Source organism: Magallana gigas, chromosome 4 (genome assembly GCF_963853765.1).
Source record: "Magallana gigas chromosome 4, xbMagGiga1.1, whole genome shotgun sequence".
Taxonomy (NCBI): Eukaryota; Metazoa; Mollusca; class Bivalvia; order Ostreida; family Ostreidae; genus Magallana; species Magallana gigas.
This window is the reverse complement of record NC_088856.1, coordinates 2,220,614-2,246,553: the sequence shown is the minus strand read 5'-3', so window position 1 is coordinate 2,246,553 and position 25,940 is coordinate 2,220,614. Positions and strand designations below refer to the sequence as shown.

Genomic DNA, 25,940 nt, shown 5'->3' with positions numbered 1-25,940 from the left:
ATATTTTTAAAAATAGTTTTCAATCAAATACAATTTCAGTGATACAATTAATTATGATTTTAAGAATGGACATGTATAAACAATTATAGTAATGCAAAGCAATGCCTTTTATGCCAGCATTACAAGTAAATGAAAAGTAATGCATAACATTACCATTTCTTGTAAATTTGTAGCATTACACAATATTAGCATTACTTTGAAAAAATGTTGTAACAAAATTCTGTTACACTATTTGAATTGATTGGTTAAAGAAAACGATGTTTGTGCTGTATGAAACGTTTACTTTATTATCGTTAAGACAGCTATCATTTGACCTCAAACTAATGAACTACTTACTCAAAAAGAGGTTTAAGGTACATAAAAGTATTATGCTTATTTTTTTTAAAATGGTGCATCTACAAAACATTTGTTTGTTATGCATGCTGCGCTTTTGATACTCAAATGAGATACTTCAACAATAGTTAACATATTTATCTTATTTTTAAAAAAAAAATTCAAATATCTCCATTTGTTTTTTGGTAATAGTTAAAAAATTTGCATTCTCAGATACTACTCTATTTCAGAAATCGAGGATGCGGACGGAAAAATGTGATAGGTATGAAGCTTTGTAATTAAAATGTATCAAAATGTGATATTAAGGAAGTTTTTGGTCGCTGTTTAGATTAATTCATCAAGTTTCCTGGAATACATATAACCTATTCAATTGTAATGATTGTTTGTGGATTTTTAAAGTTTAACATGTATTTGTTTAAAAATATTCCAACAAAGTTTTACTTATTTACCAAAACTGCGGCTAATTTCATGGTTTTATAGACGTGAACATATATACATATATTATAAAAGCACATTTGACGTTGCTCTTTAGGAATGTGTCAGAGCTTAAGATAAACGGGTAATATCTATATAGTAAAATACATTTATCATTTTATCCAAAGTCAAATCAGAAACAGAAAAAAATATTGAAAGAGTGCATTTATGTAAATGAATTTTATACAGGTCTTTTATTAAGTGATACAAAAGTTTCTCACTAAATATAAGTGAACCAAGTTTACAAGACACGTACACAGTAGTTAAAAGAAATGGTATTTGAAATCTTTTGTAAATGTATGATAAAGCCAGGTATCAATTACACGTTCAGGATATTTAGTATTAAGTGGTGTTCATTTTTTAAATTTCTTATGCATGACAAATAATCATTCTTGTCGTGCTTGTAAAATTTAATATATGTGCATTATTTATAGTAAAGGTTTATCAGAAGTGTTTAAAAGTATGAAGCATATTAATGGCAATACTTGTATGAATTGGGGAAAAAACCTTTGCTACGACTAAAGTTTACTAAAAATGGAAATATGCAGGGATTTTCAATGAGCGTGTTAGACAGTGAAATTGCTTTTAAATATGCTGATATGTAAAACTTTTCATTCACTTAAATAATAACATTAATACTAAGCGCAGCGAGAGGCGGGGAAAGCCCGCCTTACAAATCAAGGATTAATTGAACACGTATAAATAAGAAAATCAGTAACAAGTGAGAATATACTTAGTTAAAAACATTCCAATGTTTTAATTAAAGATAATTTAAAATTAAAAGTAAATAAATCGAAACAAGACGACTTTCAATTGTGCCTTAATTAAGAAACACGACTAGTTCTACACATGTCTTATCAAATTATCTGATGGAAAATAAATACATTAAAATCAAGGATACCAAGTAAATTTTTCAATTTTATAACTGCTCTAGTTAACATATGAATTAAATTGATAGACAATAAAGGAAAAAATCAAAAAAAAAATCGAAATCATGTAACTCTCTTCAGCTATTTCCAAAAAAAAAAGTTTTATGTTTTACGTATGAAACATGGTGTCATTATGTAGACTGAACACCCGACGTTATAGTTTAACTTTAACTTATGATATTTTAGAAAACAGGTGGATCGTACTATCTGTGTTTCAAAAAATAAAAATCTACTCAACGGTCAAGACCAATGTTAGATCAATTTTAGGGGAGAAATTGGATGACGTATTGTGCTTTAAATTACATGACATAATTGAAAAATGCAAAAACATGTTGTTAATGATGACATTAAATTTAGACATGCTTTACCTAAATCGTTTGACAAAAGATCCTTTTTGGCATTCTATATACATGTAGTAGTCATTTATTGAAACCTTATTCGCAATAAAACAATTTAAACAAAACAATTGGCAAAAAATATGGCAGCAATATTATCTTCTGTAGAGTTGTTAACAAACGTTGGAATACATATTCTTTTAATCTTTAATCGTTTTTTCGTTTGTAAAATCACTACCATTCCTGTGTATGTCAAAGATAAACAGATTTATTCGACGTCGTAGTTGATCCGTCCATCATAACACAGCTAGACAGCTTTGTTGACCAATGGTGTTAGTGAATCCCTCAACAACAGCGTCGTGAAGAAAGACGTACTGTTCCTGAAATTGATACATGTGCCGTCATAGTTATTAATTTATGAAATTGAAAATAATATTAAGACAGTATAATAGCGATTCAATGGTAACTGTAGATGATGCACATGTACCTGTCACTGGAATGTTAAAACATTACATAAAATAATTTCTTGTTTAAGTAATTTCACTGCTGGGTTTTTATTTAGATTATAAATCATTCAAGTAGCTCCTTACATCAATGTTTTAAATTTTTATGACACTACTTCACACTGCCGATTTGAATGTTTTGCGAAACAATTATTTTGCGCAGTGGTTAAAATAAATAGGCTTGTGTATTGAAGATCACAAGTTAAAATCTGCTTAAAACTGTTGTTTATATTTTTATCTTTGAATTTAATTAAAGAAATTCTTTTATGTATCTCTCTATCTTTGTCTATTTAATTTATATACTTCTTATCTGTCGTTTTCTGCTTATTTGAAAAATTATCTTAAAGTACATATATAGTGAGCCACCTTAAGTCACCTTAACAACAATCTTTTTATCTTATAATAATGATACATAATATTCATATATTCCATAAAGAAAATTATTTAAAAAAGGGAATTAACCTAATAGAATTTTCAAAATTTAAGGAACCGTACGTATGTCTGAATGGATTTCCCTCTTTGATGTCGAAGTGAAATGACGTATCCCTTGACGTCAACAGTTTGCTCAACAGCGGCCTCTTCCAGAAGATAATCAATGGCGATAAATGTACCGGTTCTACCAATTCCAGCGCTTAACATACATAACTCAAATGTAATCACTGCATGAAACATCAGTAGTTTTGTCTAAACTATTAAATAAAGCTTTAGAGCCAGTTAGAGATATTTTGCTGTCATCGAGCTTGATTTGAGAAAAAAAAATCACAATAAATGTAGGTCATTCTTGTGAGTTTTTAACTTTTTAAGCTATGCCTATTTAATGATGAAGAATAATTCAGGCAATTACTTTTTAGGACAGTCTCCATATCATATTGACATTCAATATAAATCAAAGTTTAAAAAGGTGCAGATGTACCTGCAGTGAACAATTATTGGTCCATCTGAAGACGTTAGGCCACTCCTTACGAGATTCCGGAAGCTGATCAACGAAGTCACATCTTCTGGGACGGAGTTGTCAGGCCAGGCCGTAAAGTGGAATTGTGTCACTTTCTTCACTTCTTCCTATGGTATGTCGTATTTGCAATATGTACACAACAATATCAAAGCAACCATTAATAAATCTACAGTGTCTCGATAAGGTTTGAAACTGACTGACTTCGGACATATATCAAATTGATGAGTCATAGACGGAAAGACGAAGTATCAAACGTAATTAGTGTTTTGTTCGCCAGAGGATCCATGTAAAAGTTGCCCTACATCTCGCCCAGTCTTACTTTCAAATTCCCATTAAACCCAAGTTTCAACTACTAAATAGTCTAGGAATCTTCGCTGCACTCTTGGTCACTTTCAACGGTTTTTGTAATATTTAAAAATATATATATTTATAAAAAAGGTTTTCACGTTTTTTTTTTCTCCGCAGATGTTTGAGCAAATCTCGACTCATCGTCTTAAGCCATGGCCATTTTGTACGATTCTCTGGCATATGGCAGTGATTTTATGCGAGTAAACCATTGTTAGAGATTGAACTTTGATACGATCTTTTATCTATAATCACAGTTTACACAAAATATGATATTTACTGTTGATGTAGGAACAGCGAACTACGTGTAGAATTAAAACAAGTTAAAACGTGACGTAAGAGAAGGCTCAGGATTTAAGAAATGAAGATAATAATTTTTCTATTGATCGACGTATCAAAGAAAAAATTGACCGGAAAACTTCATCAATGCGCTTAGCGCATTGATGAAAAAGTTTTCCGGTCAATTTTTTCTTTGATACGTCGATCAATAGAAAAATTATTATCTTCATTTCTTATCATTTAATAAAACATTTTCAAATAAAAAAATGTGATGTGTCATTGATCAAAAATGTAAATAATGTAAATGAAGCGGTGCGTATGAATACAAAACAACAACAGCAACAATATTCAAAATGGATGCGCCTCAGCTGATGCAGAGCTATTGAGCTGAATTAAAGGATTAAACACAAATAGTGAGTTAAAATCTGAACCGGCTGAATTGAAAACGAAAGGAAAATACATGCGATAGCTTGTGATATTATTCACTGTGCAGAAAAACTCGTAATAAAACTAGTTTTCATGTGAGATCGCTGGAATATGCAACTTGACATAACCATCCAAGGAAAGGCGATCGTGGATGAAAATAGCTGATATGTCGACAGAGAATAGTATGTATAAGCGACTTTTGTAAACGTTGTGGTAACTAGATAGCCAGTGATGTACTTAAATGGTATATTAGCCGCTTGGAATGCGCAGAAGGAGTTGATGCATCACTCATAGCTTTTCTTTACGACGCTTAAATTCTTATGACCGATCATGTACGTGTGTAAATTTAAAAATTATCGTTACCAAATTTGAACAGCAGTGTTACCTTGAAAGTTTATAGGCCTATATGTTCGTTATAATATTCCTGGAAAAGGAACAGCCAGCCTCGCTGTAGGCCTAAATGTTGATTGATCTCAAGCAGACGAAATCGTGAGAAGACGCTTAATTTTCTATTTCGTGAATCAAATAATGTGTTTTGTTTATTTTTGAAGGTTAAACTTTCAATTTTTTAAATTCACAAGGTTGCATTTTGTTTGCTGACAATAAAACAGACACAACTTTACTTTTCTTGACAGTGTTTATCTTGGAAATTCCCGTTCTATAAATAGTGTTAGATCAGAACAGTTGAGAAAAGTAGATCCGGCAAAAATTTTATTGATGCAGGTATCAAAGAAATTTTTCGACCAATCAGAAGCGCCGATATCTCATCAAATGAATAAATATTAAATGATATTGAACTTGACGATACTTTGTGTTCAAATAGTCATGAATAGGAGAGAGCTATGCTAACTTCGGGCTGTATCTTGAGGCAATGATTTCGATGCCTTAAATTTATTCTGCTACAGACACAAAAAATGACATTATTTCAAAAGGCAACAACTCTTATTTTAAAGAAATTTAAAAAGCAAAATAAAAAGTACTTATAAATGCGGACATGGTTTCTGTACCATGACTTGATAAGAAGATCTAGGCAAAGCGTCTGCCATATCACCAAATATAAATCCTTACCAGCAAAACATTGAAATATATTCGACAGTTACGTGTCATATTTAAAGCAATGGAACTGTGACATTTCAGTCCGAGGAAAAACAATATCATTATATCATACTGATAAAAAAAATCGTGATTGTCTTTTCTCGCTTGGAATATGTTTAAGATATCAAGCAGGTATAAGTTTGTGTTCACTTACTGTCTTACATATTTAGTATACATATAAATTGTAAATTGTTCATATTAGATAAAGGAATTTAAAGTTTTTGACGATATTAAAAAAGAGAGAAAATACAGACCTGGTACTTTACCGTCAAATACCGCACTGTGTACGAGTCAAACACATCAATACCGTCCAATTCAATGGTAAATGAACCAATATTTAGCTCTGTATCTGGCCAGTACTTCAAACATTTCATCTATGAAACACAACCAAATATGAGTGTCAATGTAACACTAATAAAAACACCATAGACAAAGTATATTGTAACGACTGGGAAATTAAAAACGAATTTATTTTTGTAAATGTTTCTCATCATACGTCAGCTTTATATTGAGGCAAGTTTTTTCCTAACAGCTTAGTCAGATATTGAAATCATGAAATAAAGAGTTTGATTTAATACAGAACGTTTCAAATAATTTCAAAATTTTGACTAAGAAGTTACCTTATCTCCTTCATACAAGTTTGTAAGCATAACGATTCTTGTGCAGTCGTTTTGCCAAACTATTCCCCAAAAATCTTCTAACGTTCTCTGATTAAAAGGACCTGTAAAATACTTTGTTGTTGGGTATTTTTTGAAAAAGGAAAACATTTTGATTAAAAGAGTTCTCGCATGGTTGGCTATTTATTTTAATTTTGTAAACAATAGAAATGCATCTTTGGTTGGTGTATCGTTGTACTTATTAAGTGAATTAAGGATTCCTTTTATAGTTCAAATCGATAAAAAATATCATTTTTAACTACACGAAATTATGATTAACAACATATATATTACCTTGTGCAGCAATATATGCCTTTTCTTTTCCAAAGCCCTACACAGATAAGAATACCAAATGTTTTTATTTTTAAAATAATCATTGCAAAGAAACAACAGTTACTTCATGTGTAATGCGATCTACTATCTCAGAAAGAAAAAGAAAATACTTGTTTATCAAAACCTTAAAAGACATTTTAACCATTATATTATTTATATATAACTAACGTGTATGTAGGAGGCGTTGACATATCCCTCGGTATCATCCTCATCTCCTCGTAACGTTACACAATTGTGATCATCTGAAAAAGATAATTACTGCAAATCAATCCAAACCATTTTTTATTATTGTTTGTATTTATAAAATGTTTAAGATAATGCCATATGCAAGTTTTATTCATTACTAAATATTTGGAGCACTAAAAAAACAACTGGAATACTCTCAATAGCAATAGCTGAATACTAGAATGTATTTAACTCATTTGAGCTACCGGTAGCCAAAGCAGAACACCAGATTATAGATATCAAGCAATGTGAATAACATGAAATATAACTTTTACATGAAACTTAGAGTTTTTACTATGGAGTAATGGTTAGTTGAATTGACTTAGTGGGTTTTTTAATAGATGTGCTTAAGAATAGGCCAACTAGCTACATTTATTTAACATTATTTAGAGCTTTTCCTTTACGATGTATATATTTCTAAATCAAAAGGACTCCCATATAGTTAAAACTCATCAAACATACTTCATTTGTATATTTTTAAATTGAATTCTGTGCAATTCATATCACAGGGTGTACTTGTTTGTATTTTGGTAATTCTTGATATTTAGCAAAAATCTTCAATTCAATGCTGTAGAAATATACTTACACGGGTAGATTCCTTTGTATCTGTTTCTGTTTCTGTTGAAAGTCTTCAACGCGTTCGAATATGATTCCAGTAGTCCGCTTGGAAGATCCTGTAAAGATTAATATAAAGTGCGATAACAAATATTTATGTGCAAGGATTGATAAAGCGTCAGTTACAAAAAATATAATGATTTATACAATGAACTCTCTCTCCAGGGCACCATCATTTTTTCTGCTTGGCAAGTCCTCGATGAACTTATTTTTATACACCCTCTGTGACGTCAAGTTATTGTATTCCACGGTAATAACTTCCTCTTCTACGTCATCAGGATCGTCCTCCACAATCTCCACAAGGTCTGACTCGTATGTGGAGATCCCTCTATGGAATTCTATCATAATTCCATTGTCCTCAACCTTTCCTTCAATAGGATTTACTTTTAACTTGCTAAAACATTTTTAATATTAAATATGAAAGTTGTATATGAGGTTTTTATTGATGGTCGATTTTGGTTAAGAGGACGTACATTGTATAATTAACGTATTGACTTACCTATGAACAAAAAGAATGATCACAACAGCAACAAGTATTGCGAGGATTACCAACATACACCATAGAATGATCGGGTCAACGTTGTCGCCATCTTCTGTAGTCTTGAGATCTTAACACGCAAAATTAGCATAAATTGCAGAGTTTCTTCATTAATGATTTCTATGCAAATGAGTATGTACTACTACTCAGATAGGCTTAATTGACTGCTTACAGACTTCAAATACTTTTTCGAAAAAAAAAAAAAAATGTCAAATCGATATATACTGTGCTAAAACATATCAATGGCCTTTAATAATATCAATGCATTAAATGAAATATTAACATCATCTAGCATATATTCAAAACTAAAGCACAGCATTGTATAAAGCTGTGTGATATAAAAATGGCCATTCGTCAAAAGAGTTACTTAATTTCTTTTTTAAATTTGATTCAAATTCTTATATTGATTTTTTCGTCAAGCTCTGTATATGTTTGTGGGTGCCGTTATTGTAATTTCACAACAAACTTTTCTTAATGTCGGTTATTCAAAAACAAAGTCTGATTTGCCCGATTGATATCAAATTCTACGTACACTTTAAAAACGGTGATTTTGTTTAGTATGTGTCTTAAAATAGACATGAAAGTGGTTAATTGGACATGGCCATATTTCAGTGGGAAAATGTTAAAAAAAAAAAATCTTTTTATAAAAGACATTGCGTTTATTCCCCACTTAGTAAGTTTTGCCACCAAACGTCAATGCAGCAATAGTGTTACGACAATCTTCGTTTTCAATGAAAACAAAGATATTGAAAAAGTTGTTTTGCAAATCAAGAATACCTATGTACATATTTTCACAAATATTGAAGTTTGTTTTCTTTGCAATCGATGTATAATTTATTCAGTTGGAATAAATCATTCAGGGACAAAGCCGAATAGTTTCATTTTCTTAACACACCTATGATGCATTTGCTTTTTTTTTGCTTTTTTGGGGGTTTTTTTGTTTGACTTTTTTCTTAACACATCCATGGTGCAAAAACTTTGTTTTTTGTGGGGGTTGGTTGGGGTTTTTTTCTCTTTTTTTGGGGTGGGTGGGGGTATGTTTATTTTGAATATTTCTCTATTTAAAAAAGAGCGGTTCTGCTGGTGTAAAAAAGTAAAATTTTATAAATTAAGAAACTCTGTTTGTATGAAAACTTTTTTGATTCTGCAGCAGCCAAACAATCAGATCAATCAGTTTGAACATTCTTAGATGTTTCAGAAAAATGCATGCAAAATATCTCTAAAATTCATTTATAAAGAAGCATATTTTTTTTACGAAGCACAATCACTTTTTATGTTGGATGGGAGAGAGGAGGTTGTTTTGTCTAATGAAGTGGTATTTCCTGCATCTACAAATGAAATATATATATGAAAGAATAAAAGTGTATTTTTTCTTCTCATATATTATGGTCTCTTGTTAAAAATATCGCCGTCGCTTGGGATAAAAAAATCAGAAGATGCGTTGCAGAACGTTTACGTTCTCTCTCTGTGTGTGTGCTTAAATTTCCAAAAATGCATAATATGTTCACTATGTGATTAAAAAATACGTATATATCTAAGAAAAATTAATATGAACTGAATTCATTATTCCATCAATAAGAAAATTTGTTTTCGTCATTTGAAACTCATTTGATATGCCTACATCTTATTTTTCCTTCAGTAATAATCCAGACATAACGAAGGCAACTCTTATTAGCTGTTAAAATATACTCTTGGTTGACTCTTTTGAAAGGTGTATGGTAGATAACAATATATGCGCACATTATCCTAACTATCATATGAATATGTGTGATTTTCATTATTTATGATATAACTATTGCCACTTACATATTATCGTGAAACAAAACTTATTTCTTATTCAAGCAATTTAATTTTTCACAAGTTGCATTAAAAGACTAAGGTGTGTTTAATTAAACACCTATCAAATATTTCATTATAGCTACCAGATATTTCATTGGCACGAAAATTTAAAAGTACCCTTTTAAAAAAAAACCTATTACCTGTTGACACAATTAATAAAGTTGTATCTTGTTCACAGTGATTTCCTTTAAATCCGTTCTTGCAGCCATTGCACGCTCCCGTTTCGTGATCGCAGATCAAATCGACGCAATTTGCTGGACAGCTGAAATTGCAGTTTTCTCCGTACACAGAACTCTGACATTGGGTACATTTCCCGGTGAAAGGATCACAGGACTGACACTTTTCTTGGCATTTGGCACAGTTTGGTCCATAATGATTTAGAGGACATACTGCGAATAATGTACTACATTGTATGATAATACTTAATAGTAAAAAAAAATATGATTACTATTGCAAGATCAAAGTAAACAATTCATGTAAAACATAAAATAAAGATGAAGAACAGTTAAAATTATTTTTTATATTGCATACCGGTATATTGCAAACTAATATTATGCACTTATACTTGTCATTATATTGGGAGTTGTTTGTCTTGTTTGTTGTTGTCGTTTTTGACTTCTTTGTCATTGAATAATATAAAAGCACTTTTTTATTTTACTTATTAAACACAAACTTATAGGAGACAATTCAAACAGCCGTAGTGAGCCTTCGTCTATCTTCTTCACTACAATTGTGTCTCCTCTGATCGCATTGACACATTCTAATGCTGTCTGATATTTTTTTATTCCGGAAAAATGAAATGCCCTGCAGAGTGTTGATGAATTCGTCAGAGTATATCCAGTCGTGACGTGTAATTCAAATGTCCCTAGGAATAAACGTATATAAATTGATACAAAGCAAGAATGAACCGTACTTAGAACAAACGCGTAATAGGTAAGAGTAGTCTATTTTTATTTTTTTACACATTTTATTTAAGCAGCTATCAAGCATCTTAACTTAAGTGTATGTTGTAAATCTAACAAAACATAACAAAAATATAACAAAACAGGCTTTATAATCTAAGATTATAACAACGTTTTACATTAGTGTAGACTTTGCTCTTGAAACCGCTTAATTTCTCGTTTTATCTTTCAATGATACACTGTCTGCAATTGCAACGTTATTACAAAATTTCATAACTTGATTTAAATACACATCAATTTTGTTACAAGAAAGGCGAGCTTTTGGCATTTTCCGTTCATTGATTATATCATTAAAGATATATAAATGGTCAATATTAAAAAAAATATGGAATGTTTTGAATCAGCTACCTCCTATAAGTATTAACATCTATCGAAATCTTATTAACTCATACATAAAAATTCCTGGAAATTATCTTTAAAACAACCCAAGAATTTCTCAAACCGTATGCCTCTTCATTTTTTTTCTTCAATACTCATCAATTCTCTATTTTTCCTTTGTTTATGTTTATTCGCAAAAGACCTTTTACGTTTGGATCGTTATTTGCAATTATTGATTTTAAAATAGTATCCAACTGCTTTTGGACCATTTTTAATCTATAAATTAATTTAATTCTTGCAAAACTCGGGATTTGTTTACGCACCCCAGTTTTAATTAGTATTGTCGTATCAAAGAGACTCTTGGAAGCTTTACTTTATAGGAAATTGTTTGTTCTTCCAGGAAAAGAAGCTGATTTTGAACATTTGATTGGATATTACCTCCTCTGACAGAAATAAGAAACCATTTCATAAGGTAGACTGACTCCAGTTTCATAAACCAGGACGCATTTTTAATTCCATGTGAAGTATAATACGTCTCCAAATCGTTGTCAAGGGCTCTTGAGACTGTTTCCGGAAAATCCGTAAAATTCAAAACTTGATTTTTAGATAACTTCACAATTCCTAAAAGAAATGTCATCATACATTTTTAGTGAAACTTTCATTGGCCATGCATTGTATTTCGAATACCAATTTGATATTTTGACATGCTATGAAAACTTTAAAGATCGATTTAAATAGCAAATATAATTGTTTCGATATTAATTTCGTTTTGTTAAAACAACAAAATTGAATTGCGTCTTATAACAACTTTACAGAATTTTCAGTGGTTTCAATGAATTTAAAGATATTTCTATAAAGATGAACAAAAACGCAAAAACATTACCCGAGATTTCAACTTCATATATTTTCAAAGGTTTATTTTCTTTATTGCTGATTAAGACTCCATCATACACGTTGTTTACTATATAGGGGCATGTTATAATTGTATTCATTCTTCCTTCAACAGGTTGTGAGATACTAGCACAGCTCGTAGGTTCAGCTCCATTTTGTAAAATATCGATTACTTAGGTACCTACATAATATATACAAATATATTATTCCAAACCTAATCTTAACAACTGTTGTAGAGTTTCATTTGCAACATTGGCCGTCCGAGCTAAGCTGGCAATCATTCATAACTTATAATTCGATATAAACCATAAATGCCTCCTTGCTGGTAAAGTGATTTTACAACAACACAAATCACTTTAGTAAAAACATAAACTAAATGATAGGGAAAACAAGATAAAACAGAGAACTTTCAACTGGCCCCAACTAAGTTAACGGTTAACAACACAAACAGAATTACTCGGATCTCGAAACCGACACCAATTAATTTTTAAAACCCCTGAAATACAATACATTGATTGTTTTTGTTTTCATTTGCAACTGTTATTCAGTAAGGAACGAATAAAAAGACTTTTTTAAAACAAATTTCTTATTTATAATTTCATTTTATTTGAATTGATATACACTCATTATAAAATTTAATCAAGAGGTAATAATTAAACTCGGAAAGCATACTCAAGCAAAGTGGACTTTTAGTCGAGCGTAGGTCGAAAGGTGAAACTGTATGTTTATTTTCATCATGTGATTTTTTTGGAAAAGCTTTTATATGCTACACGTATTAAGCTTCAAACCACACATAATGCCTCTCAACCATAATCAAAACCGAAGCCTAATCATACAATCTGAATCTGCTAAATAGTTAAAAACGCGGAACCTTAGATATTATTGATTTCTTATTACAAAGAATCAATCTAAACTGGGTGAAAAAAAATATCCAACTTAACATACAGATGTATCCTACTTACATGTATTCAATACTTTGTTGTTGAATAAGCACATACAGTATACACATACTATCTACTTTAGTTTGCGGTACGATTTTACAATGAATTGTCAGTACTATAAAAAATATAGTTCAACTTTTTTTATTAAACTACCGGTGAAATGTTCTTTTTTTATTACTTACCGGCTCCAATACTGATAAAGATCCATGTGATTGTTGTTTTCGTTTTTAAAATCATGCTCCATGACTGGATTCCCCCAGAGTTGGTGAGAGAGAATGTGTCCATGTCACCATCACAACCGAGGGAGGCAATGCTAGAGCCATTGGTGGAGGTCTGGCTGACCTCCAATATAGGAAAGGCTGTTGTGCCTATAATTCATTTTTAAAACTATAAAATCTTCACCAAAACTTTATTACACAGACAGACAGACAGAAAAACAGATAGACAGACAGACATAGATAGATAGATAGATAGATAGATAGATAGATAGATAGATAGATAGATAGATAGATAGATAGATAGATAGATAGATAGATAGATAGATAGATAGGTAACGTTACCTTCTATCTTAAGAAAAAATATCACTGTAAAAATAAAGAGAGCTTTAATCCAAACATTATCTGTCAGCATTTTCTATATATATATGAATTCTAGGAAATAAAAAAATAGATTTTAACAGTTCCTTTAGAAATATAAAATAACATTGCAACGGCGTTATCATGATAAACCATTGACATTTTTCCTTCCGCGTTGATGATTTTCGGAAGTTTATTTCCGCAATCAGCATGTAATGGGAAAGACCAATTTCTATATTTGCGAAACGAAAATTAGAAGAATGTACTTTTGGTATCATTTTTTGCAAAAATTTAATATTTTTTAACTCTTCACTCAACTTTATTTGTTAAATTGTATATCTTGCGCAAACTTGTCTTTAAGTCATTCATTTGTACTCATTGGGTATAGTACTACATGACTCAAAAACATGGTTAAGGACATTAATTGAACTTCAGTTACATGTTTTAAAGCGGAATATTCTCGATCTTAAAATTAACAAATTATGAAAAGAAGGCATACTTACTTCCTAAATACAGATAACACAGAAAGCAACAGGTCGTCATCAGATATTCCACACTACTAAGACACCATTATCTCGTAAGAAATGGTGTCTATCAATAATCACCCTATAAAAAGAGCGTAGCGTAAGGATTACACTCAATGTCCGTCAAAAGGATTTTCGTTCATTTTTTTCATTTTAACACATGCGTTAATCTTTCAACAAAGAGTTCAGCAGAAAAATACGTATAAATCAAATATAGTTCACCAACCATATTGCCACCCTAACAGCTTTACCTTACGCATGTCCCTCACTATAGTTATCCTACCCAAAACATTTTATACTAACTCATATCTCGTAATTGCAGCTAGTCTCTGGTTTAAATCAAATCGATGTTTCTTTTTTTTAATCTTACATAGATTTTGCATATATTTGGGGTAAACCAGGACGTTGACTTTTTATATTGTACATTCCTATTTATCTTCAAATAAATTAAAATATCTTCATTTCTACTTTACAATAATCTTTTTAATAAAACTATATCAATAATGAATTAAATAATAATATACCGGGTACAATAGATGATAAGCTTACTGCACTTTAGCTCTTTGGTTTCTCTTATCTTTCCATTGCTGGAGCAGTTTCCATATATTCCCTGGCAGGAGCTCCCAGAGCAAATTTCGGCACATCTATATTGACAAACCTCGTGTACCAGGTATTGAGTGCACAGTATACACACCTTGATGTCTTCCTCACATGTGACACACGAATGATTGCAAACGTTAGGTTCCATGTTCGTCAGTTGTGCTATAATAATAAACGTTTCCTTTTGACGGTGACCAAATTTTATGTTTATTTAAAATGATTGGAAACAGAATGCAAGGTAATATTATGATTAAATTTGCTATGGTTTATATTAACCTGTATCTGTTGTTGAGAGAGACGTGCTGATATATTCTTCGCAGTTTTTTCCTTTGCATCCTCGAACACAACCGTTACACATACCAGATTTTTGGTCACAATTCAAATCATAGCAGTTTACGGAACAGTTATATTGGCAGTACTCTCCGTACAAAGAACTCTGACACTGGGTACATTTCCCGGTGATAGGATAACAGGACTGACACATCTGTCGACATCTTGCACAGTTTGGTCCAAAGTGATTTGTAGGACATACTGTAATGAGTGCATATAATAATTAAAGTACTGAAGTACTAACGGGAGTTGATTTTATCGATAATCATTTATTTTAAAATCAACTAATTTTGTGTGGCAATTAGTTTCTAGTCTGTTTTTGAATTGTGCACTTTTTTATAATATAAATTTTTAGACTTTTCAAACAAGAACTTCGAGAAACCCCATATGAATCATGTTGTGTAATATTTAAGGACAGATTTCAAACTATGTATTAGTAATTGAAACAATTCTTAAAATTGTATGGATCCAAGCACTATTGATATCGAACTCTTGTCTCGTTCAACCAGACGATCGGCTGTCTCCGTTAATCTCCGAAAAGCAAGAGAGCTCTCTGCTTGTCGGAGATTTACGGAGACAGCCGAGCGTTTGGTTGAACGAGACTATATTAAACTCTGGCGTAAGAATACATGAGACTACACAAATATCTAAATTGTTCGTATGAGATAAAATCTGAGTATTTTCAAAGTGTTTATAGATACGTTTTCTTGAAAAACAATGCTTCAGCTTACATTACATCGAATTTTTGTATTATTTTAAAGAATTAAGTCTAGTCAGCGGTGATGATTTATAATTAGGTCCAAACACTGTTTCACTTTCGGTTTGCCAGAGTAACTTCATAGGAGAGTTGATTACAATCAACTCCCAAAAACCTAAAATACATATGTTGCACTTTTTTCAACAAAATTGAACAAATTCAGTCGTATGTTAGGTCCATATATGCGTTTTTATCTAATTTTTCTTCAAACAAAAATATTTGAAACAAAGTAGATCATCAGTTTGCAGTGAAATATTTACTCACAGACAAAAAGACAAAGTTGCCTACACAAGACTTGTGTGGGTGGATGGGTGTTTGAGAGGATGTATGTGTGGGTGCATGTGGGTGTGTGTGGGTTGGTGTGCGTTTGTGTGAACATGCATGTGCGTGTTTGCGTGCGTGTGAACGTGCTTACCCAGTTAGCTCAGAATACTTTTTTATACAAAGTTCTTTAATATTAACGATATTAGTAAATGCACTAAAAGGAATAATTTCATCTCATTGGGACATTCTTTAATAAATGTTTACTTAACAGTTTGTTATTCTCTCTCTCTCTCTCTCTCTCTCTCTCTCTCTCTCTCTCTCTCTCTCTCTCTCTCTCTGTATTACTCTCTGTTTAAAAATCTAAAAAGTTTCATTTCTGTCACTACATTAAATACTCTGTGAATTCTGAAATATGAATAATAAAGATCACTCTCTTTGTACAGATTGTTTGACTAAATTGAATGTTCACATCAAGTGTATTCTACTGTTCGCAAAGAAAAGGTTAAACAGAATTTAAAGATTTTACATTATTTCAACTCTGTATAGGGTCTTCCAAGAAAGACGATTTATTCCTAGTAAGACGGCCACTGTATTATCTGACCACCAGAAAGACTTCTGGCGGCCGGACAAAATGACTGGAAGGTTTATCACAAGTCACGTTTAATGATAATTAACGCTTACTTATAAGATACATTTCAAACAGTCTTAGCGATCCAGTATCCATTTTCTTGACAATGAATTTATCTTCCCTCATTGCCCTGTCGCATTCTATTGATGTCTGGTATCGCTTTAGATCTCTGGGTAATTCAAATGCCCTACACCTTGTTGATAAATCCGTGGCTGTGTGTCCAATACTGATGTGTATTTCATACTGTCCTGGTCCATAAAGAAAATTTATTGAGAAAATCGATTTGTGATAAGCTTACACTTCATACACATGTCAATGTTGGATCGAAGACGTTTTAAATTGATGCATGTATGCAATAAAATAACCCTTCGTGTATCATATTAAAAAATATTGCTGATTTTAAAAACGATTATTCGAGCAAATATGGCGAGACGCATTCTACAGTAAAAGGCCTTCAATACTTTTCTTGAAAATCAGATCATTTCGGGTTTGTCCTAAATAGTGTTTAAAATGTTCATTCAATGAACATGTCAAAGTACGTTCTTGGGTTTTGAATACGCTTCCTGTAATTAGTAGAGTAAATTATGTCATTTGTGACATCGTTTTTTATGTAATGAACATCGTTATATTGGTATGTTATAATGGTACGTACATATGCATACATGTACAACTTGTATTCATTTGTACCTGTTTCACACCTTGAACAATGGCTATTATTCTCAAAACATATTTCCCCAGAAAAGACGTAATTGTAATTAAGAATTAAACCATCCTCATGAATTGTAGATTAATTTTGTTTAAATTACAGGGGTTGGGGTGGGGCCAAAATTGAGTATGAAATATTTACATCGGAATAAAATGAGAGATTTTTAAAAAATGAAATCATCATGTATAACATCATCTCTAGGATAGGCTGTGTGGGTCACATGATGTTTAGACTGTAACCTTTTGAAAAATTGTTGAGATCAGAAAGGGTTCAAAGCTATAATAGCAATTCTGGACACCTTCCCTCTTCCTCGGGAAAATTGTAGCTTATTGAATTCGCATAGTAAAAGTATTGAAAATAGGCCTAGGACCCCCCTTCTCTCGTTACCGCATTTTTACACAGCAGTGTTGAATAAGCCCTGGGTTAAAATTATTGCTGGTAAAATATCCTTGGGTTCAAAGGCATCAGGTGGGAATGTACACATGCAGATGCGCGAAACACCCTGCATTATTACCAGTCCACTTATAAAATGTGTTAAATAAATACAAATAAGTGCACGTGCGGATAATCTTTATTTAGAACAGTTTGATGTCTCTATAATACAGGTTTCAGATCCTTAATTTGAATAGTTAATATAGTATTGAATCTCGAATTTTGAATCTGTTGAATCTCCATGGAAGAACACCTTGTTGATTTTGTATTACCATAACCCCCCCCCCCCCCATTTCAATTTTTGTCTAGATAAAAACAAATCATTTCTGAACTATAATTTTTAGCGAGAGCAAACTTATCAATAACAGTTATTGAGAGGGATACATCTTTAAGTAAATACCAGTCGGCATTCTTCAGTGATATTTACAGTCATACAGTTGTTACCTCCCCTTATTGAAATTGGAATCCATTTCACATCATAAACTGAATCAAGTCTCACGAACCATGACGCGTTAATTCTTTCATCTGAATGATAAAACGTATCCAAGTTGTTGTCTAAGACTTTGGATGAAGTATCCATAATGTCTGAGAAATCCAGGATCATGCTCTTGTTTATTTGTGAAGTTCCTAAAGAAAGTATGGAAGCTAATACTAATTCAAATGATATTGAGTATAAATCTATATTTTTCCATATTGTTTTGTTTTTAGTGTTTTAATTATGAGCCAACTGCAATTGTAAACAATGAATGCTACAATATTCAGGTTAAATAATATTGATGATTGAAGTGTGTTCCATACAACGTGAGCAATAAACATAAAATAATATACAACATTAATTCAGTCATACCTATGATATTCAGCTCGTATATTTTCAAATGTTTTTCATCAAAACTGCTGATTATAACTTTCCTCCCAAAGCTTTACCCTCGATCACTGCATGTTATTATTTTTTCCAGTCTTTCTGCATCCTTTCCATTTTCTCGAGAAATACCAGCACATCTTATAAATGAATTTCCGAAGGAACAAATGTCGATTGTATATGTACCTGCAAAACCAAACTGCACATCTAATAACATAATTTTAAATCATATTTAAAATTACATTAATGCAGCGCTATATGCTCAAGAATATAATGTAAAATACAGATCTTAAGCATTGAATATTAATGCTGCATGTAAGGTATGCACGCGAAAAAAACTTTATATATATTTTGTTATCATTTTGTTTTAAATCTCAATATCGGAAACGATTAAAAAAGGAATATTAAATCAAATGAGTGTAATTATAACATATCATTCACCACCAGTTCCGAGACTGACAAAAATCCAGATGATTCTGCTCGTGTTTATCAATGTAATAGACCAAGACTGGTCCACTGTATCATCTGTTAGAGAGAAAGTGTCCATGTCACCGTCATACCCGAGGGATGCAACATACGAGCCATGTGTGGTGGTCTGGTAGAACTCTTGTATGATAAAGGCTGTTACGTATAAAAATCAAACCAATTACAGTTAATCAAAATATTCAAATCTAGACATACAGGTAAAGAAATAAACATACTGCAAATTGACAGACAAAATACAAAATGACAAATAGACATATGTATAAACATTACTTACCTGAAATTGTTTTTTGCAAGATAAGCAAAGTTAAACCAAAACAAATCAACCAAACATTGTTATGCACCATTTCATTTGTGTTCTTAAAATGTTGATGAACATATCTAAATTCTACAAAAAAAATTCCTTACATGTCATCAAATTAAAATGCATTCTACAATTTGATTCCGCTTACATGTATCCGTCCGGCTTGTGTACTTAAACAAGCAAACAATTTCTTGAAACAAAGCAACGTATAAACAAACAAAGGTGGGATAGATGCTTTTTGGAAAACTGGCCAATCCTGCTACATTTCTTTCGTAACGTTTAACTTGAATAGGGACAGGTTGTTAAAAACGGGAAACATATATAAGGATGTTTAACAAGGTGCAGATGTTCCTGCAGTTAACAACTACTGGTCCATCTGAAGATGTAAGGTCACTTCTTACAAGCTTCCAGAAGCTGATCAATGCCTTCATATCTTCTGGGGCGGGGCTGTCGGGTCAGGTCGTAAAGTGGAATTGGGTCACTTTCCTCACTGCCTCCTTTGAGTTGTCAGCCGTATTTGCAAATATAAAACGTTACTGTGCACAAACAATTATTGGTATAAATTACTTTAAGGTTCATTACTGGCTGACTAAGGAGATCATTCAGACTGATCCGTCCGATAGACGGCGAGACAAAGTAACAGAAACGTCAGCCTTATTGCCAAACATAAATACTTAAAAGCAAAACATTAAAATACATCCGACGGTTACGTGCCTTATTTTATCCTTTGTATCTGTTTCTGTATTTGTTGTAAGTCTTTAACGCGTTCAAATATGATTCTAGTAATCCGTTTGAAAGATCAAATGAAGATTAATTTAAAATGTCACAACAACGATTTCTCTGCAGCGACAGGTTAAGTGTAAACCACAAAAAATATAATGATTTATACAACGAATTTTACAACCAGAGAACCATCATTTTTTCTGCTTGGCAAGTCTTCGATGAATATATTTTTAGGCACCTTCTTTTTGACGTCAAGTTCATGTATTCTACAGTGATGACTCCCTCCTCTACGTCATCAGGATTGTCCTCCACAATCTCCACAAGGTCTGACTCGTGTGTGGAGATCTCTCTGTGGAGTTCTATATTAATGTCATTGTCCTCAACGTTTTCTATGATTGGATTTCCGTTTTTCTTGCAAAAAGATTTCTTGTTAGAATATTATAATATAAAAAATAAAAGTTGTATACGACGTTTTTATTTATTTCCTATTTTGGTTAATAGGACGTATAATTATCGTATTGACTTACCTCTGAACGAAAAGAATGATCACAACAGCAACAAGTATCGCAAGAATTACCAACATACACCATAGAATGATCTGGTCAACGTTGTTGCCATCTTCAGTTTTTTTTTTATTAAAAATGTTTAATACAAAGGAGTATGTATTGAATTTGTTTTAGCAAATGATGAGTTTGATCAAGTGACTTTTATATCTTACGTACGTTTATATCGTATAACAACGAAAATGGTGTTGAATCGACTACTTGTTCTGACGAAAATCATCAACTTTTTTTTTAAAAACGCAACACAACAAACAAGAGGCTAACCGGTCACCTGAGCAACAATAGGCAACAATAAACAATTAAGAATAAAGTTAGCTTCAAGGACTCATTATACAGAAAATCTGGACAATTTGGTATAATACATGTAGATCCTGTTTAAAAGTCTGTTTCCTCCTGGATATTGTTATTTCTTTATATAATCACGTCCCTTTTCGAACAGGATGATTTTATATTTATATCACATTTAGTATTGCAGTTCTCAAAAAGACCCTTTTGTTTATATACAGGATATAAAACAACATCAAACTCTGAACGTTTTCTCTTCATTCACGACTCCACATTGTGGCCCCACTCAAATACTTTTAAAATGTAATTAATTAAACTCAATTACAAATACTTTTTTCCATTACCCCGTCCCTTCATTCAACCCTCCATTGTGGCTTCATCCTACCCCCGGCGTTAATGATTTTCACAGTTTTGATTCTACACTACCAGAGAACGCTTCCACACAAGTTTCAGCTTTCCTGGCCTAATGGTTTAATGAGAAGATTTTTAAAGATTTACTCTATATATTCCTATGTAAAATTCAAAAACCCCACCCCCTTCCCCTGTGGCTCCAACCAACCCTCGGGAGTCAAAATCTTCACAACCTTAATTCAACACTACCTGGGGATGCTTCTACATAAGTTTCAGCTTTCCTGGAAGAATTTTTTGAAAGAATTTTTTTAAAAAGATTTACTCTATTTAATCCTATGTTGAAATGTGAGCCCCCCCCCCCCCCCCCATTGTGGCCCCATCTTATCCGTGGGGATCATAATTTTCACAACTTAAAACATTTACACCACCTTACGATGCCTCCACGTAAGTTTCAGTTTTTCTGGTTGACTGCCTTCTGAGAAGAAGATCTTTAAAGATTTAATTTCTATATTCCTATCAAAATATTCGACCATCCTCCCCCCCCCCCCCACTGTTGCCACACTCAACCCCATGGGGTCATGTTTTCACAAATTTGAATCTGCAATACCTGAAGTTGCTTCAGCATAAGATTCAGGTTTCCTTGCTGAATGGTTTCTGAGAAGAAATTTTTTAAAGATTTCCTTTATATATTTCTATGTTAAAATTTGACACCCCCTCCCCCCCCCCAAATTGTTACCCCACCCTAAACCCGTAGGTCATGATTTTCACAATTTTGAATTTTTACTACCAGCTTACAATGTTTCCACGTTAGTTTCAGCTTTCCTGGCTAATTGCTTTCTAGGAAGAAGATTTTCAAAGATTTACTCTATATATATTCCGATGTAAAATTTGACCCCTATTATCGCCCCACCCTAACCCCGGGGGTCTTGATTTTTTACAACTTTGAATCCACACTACCTAAGGATGTTCCCACATAAGGTTCAGCTTTCCTGGCTAATACTTTTCTGAGAAAAAGATTTTTCAAGATTTATTCTATACATTTCTTTACATTTCTATGTAGAATTTCTCGAAAATTGTCAATAATTCTTATTTATTTCCCTTGGCAAAAAAGTGTGGCCCTTAATTTTCACAACTTTGAATCCCCTAAGTCAAAGTATGCTTTGAGCGAAGTTTAGTTGAAATTGGCCAAGTGGTTCTTGAGAAGATGTTCAAAATGTGAAAGGTCTACAGACAGACAGACAGGCAGACGACAGACAAAATGTGATCAGAATAGCTCACTTGAGCTTTCAGCTCAGGTGAGCTAAAAACATAAACTAGACATAACACATTGTTATTATGTTATTCATCCGGAAGCATAGCGTAAGGATTTAATTTTCGACTGTAATTTAGCATTATCGGATAGTTTTATTTGATCAGTGCTTCCTTGAATAGACACTGCTTGAAAATGAGCATTTGTAAAATGATACTAATTATATTCAATGTGACTGTCTCTTTGTCTGTTATTGTTAAAACTAGAACGCATAAGCAAAAGGAAATTTGTGTTGTTTGAAATTTGGCTATTCATTAATTGTTTTTGTTATTGACTTTTGATATGGTATCTTTTATATTAATCTAAAACGACCTTTTTGATCTTGCTCTATATATTTCTGCTGTTGCCAAGATTGATTTACGATGATAGATCAAACTAAACAAGATTTGATTGCAGTTAATTTAACTTCACTTTATATGTCTTTAATTCCATGATTACGTAACTATTTCAGATAAATGAAATATAGGCATAGAAATCGTCTTTAAACGTATTTATAAATGCATGCATAATCTGTATGAAAAATGTATTCTATACACACGTAATTACTTTTTTTCTCCATTATGGGGGACACAAAGGTTGATTTGTCAGAGGAACGAGTATTTTCCGTATCTAAAACGAAAGATTTTAGTTAATAATTTTCATTTTCTAAACATATAGTTTCTTGTTAAAGAAACTCACTGGAGCAGCGAACAGAAAGACACAATAAAGGCAGTTTTTTATTGACCAGAAACTTTCGCTTTTCAAAAATCATCTAGCGTATTGGTTTTTTAATTCCTTTCTTGAGAAATGATTATAGCATATGTCATTTAAAAATGCGCTGGTGTTTTATCTTGTAGTCAAATTCAGTTTTCAAATTTCCACAACAATGATATATTTTGACCCTTTCATTACAAGGTATAAAAAGTAGAATAGAGGTCGACATACTAAGGCAAATTCTATTATCTGTCAAACGGAACTCTTAGTGTACTTTGTTGTTGTTTTGTGTACAAATGTATGATATATTCTTGTAGTTTAATAAAAAAAAAATTACAGTAGATTTCCCCAAACGAGTATCTCTAGTTATCAATTGAATTAACCTTTGTTATTTAATTCCTTATATAGTTTTTATTATAACATGAATATTCTCAATTAATTTTTGTGAGCGAAACTACTTTCTTTGTCTATTAAAGTTGATTTGTCACAGGTTTCATCGAATAAAACTCGAGTATTTCCTGCAACAACAATTGAATATAAATAAATCAAAAAATGATCAACGACACAAACAATAAAAATTGATCATATATATAAAATATCAAGAAACCTGTAGATATTTTCAATGAAGCCATTTCAAGTTCACAACTTTTTCCTTCAAATCTTTCTTTGCAGCCATCACAGGATCCTGTCTGTTGGTTGCATGTCAAATTGAGACAGTTAACTGGACAATTAAGATGGCAAAACTCTCCATAGTACGTCTCTTGGCATTGGATACACACCCCAGTGATAAAATCACAAGACCGACACCTCTGTGGACATTTTGCACAGCTTGGTCCGTAATGAGTTAAAGGACATACTGTAATCAAAAAGATTTAATTTAACTATATTTACATTTCCCAGTGTCTTTGCCTGTGTTAACACTACGTATCGATTTTGTACTATATAACCCAAAATACAAATTACCCCAAATTGATGCGCCAGCAGGGTTTGCTTATTTATATTTAAATATTTAATCGTACGATTGCTTAAAATTATATAAATATAAGTAATAAGGAATCATTCTTTGAATATTATGAGATGAGATGATAATTCTGTTCGAGAAAAAACTAGAGTTTTGATTACAAATATGTAAAGTGTAAATTTTGCAAGATTTTTCTGATAATATTAAAATAAATTACAAATTTTAAATTTCAAGAGAAAACTACAATCTTATACTCAATCCAGATATTGAAATGACAATTTAACCAGCATTTACAATCAAAAGGTTAGAGTAAAGCTAAAATAAATTAAGATTTGCAAATAAAAGATCATTTAGACAATGGATCACTTCGTAAATATATTGAAGAAAAACACAATTGAGCAAATCTGCCTCGATTTTATTTTGATTAGAGAAACAATTTTTTTCAATTTAACCAGTTCACATGTTTAATACGTATGAAAGAGAAAAGTGGCTTTGAATATTTACAAAATTCAAGTGACCTTATATATGCTATAATATGTGTGTGTGTGTGTGTGTGTGTGTGTGTGTGTGCGTTTGTATCATGCCGACACCTACGACATGTACTAGTTTACACACGTGCAACTTACTACATTTTCAAAACCTACGACACAAATCCGTGTAGTAAGTTTGCAGAACCCCGTAAATCGGGTTTTTCGACCATGATTTACTCAGAAAATACAAAATTATAAAAAGTGTGAGTTTCCGGTTTACACATGAATTTTGTTACACACGATATCGAGTCTTAATGGGGATGTTACACACTTTGCCCCCTTGCCACATTTGCGCATGCGCAAATTCAACTTCCTATGGAAATAATGGAAACGCAAAAGAAGGTACGATCACTTATTTCTTTCATGAAAAATTAATCTGTTGTTGATTTTTACACCAATTTTCTTTCGAATATATAATTTTAGATCATTTGTTTAAATGCGACATCTGATTTTTCGTTATTCTGCAGCTAAATTGAGGAAAATTTACATGTCTTTGTGTGTGTCACCTCATAAAGTTGTAGATGGTTAAGATGGTTTTCTTTTACGTTTAACTGGGTTTAATTTCGGTAGTAGTCAAACACATGTAGTGTGTGCTTTTTTTAATTTGTGTTTTAAATAATCATTTATTTCATTACAATTTTAGTATACCATTGAAATTTTTGATAAACTCTCAAAAAGTTAGAATTTCCTCTAGACTTTAACAAGTTGCATGTAGCACAATCGAGAATTATGTGCCTCCTGCATGTTCTTCTAAACATTTTAGGGGTTTTAATTGTGAAAATGTGTTGTTATTAGTTCTGGTAATTAAAGAATAATGAAGAAAAAATTAACATTAACTTGGAACTTTTCAAATTTAGACTCTCTACAGTATATACTTTTTATCAAGAGGAGAAAAATATGGATTTCCTCAAGGGGGTCAACAATTTTTCATAGGCCTTAACTGGGGAATCCTTTAATTATATTCTCTTTTGGAATTCACAACAAACAATTAATCATGAAGAAATAAACAATATGTTTCTTAACTTTCAAATTTACACCCAACACATTTTATCCAAAATAAAGAAATATTTTCTG

General features: G+C 31.8%; 2 protein-coding genes and 1 long non-coding RNA gene across 3 annotated transcripts in view; all 3 read right to left on the bottom strand.

Annotated features, from left to right (window-relative positions):
- Window positions 1-25,940, bottom strand: part of LOC136274339 (receptor-type tyrosine-protein phosphatase zeta-like) — a 148,955-nt gene that overhangs the window by 64,947 nt on the left and 58,068 nt on the right. The window lies entirely within an intron of this gene.
- On the bottom strand, window positions 1,921-8,090 carry LOC136274637 (tyrosine-protein phosphatase non-receptor type 7-like). The gene is made up of 10 exons (XM_066081977.1): window positions 8,050-8,090; window positions 7,648-7,894; window positions 7,472-7,559; window positions 6,829-6,902; window positions 6,622-6,658; window positions 6,292-6,392; window positions 5,926-6,045; window positions 3,488-3,633; window positions 3,070-3,205; window positions 1,921-2,451 (listed from the first exon to the last, which is right to left on the bottom strand). The coding sequence occupies exons 1-10, from the start codon at window positions 8,088-8,090 to the stop codon at window positions 2,368-2,370; spliced, it is 1,074 nt and encodes a 357-aa protein (XP_065938049.1). The 3' UTR covers window positions 1,921-2,367.
- Window positions 14,975-18,831, bottom strand: LOC136274373 (uncharacterized). The gene is made up of 4 exons (XR_010712680.1): window positions 18,653-18,831; window positions 18,250-18,432; window positions 16,721-16,915; window positions 14,975-15,219 (listed from the first exon to the last, which is right to left on the bottom strand). It is a non-coding gene; the product is annotated as an uncharacterized lncRNA (long non-coding RNA).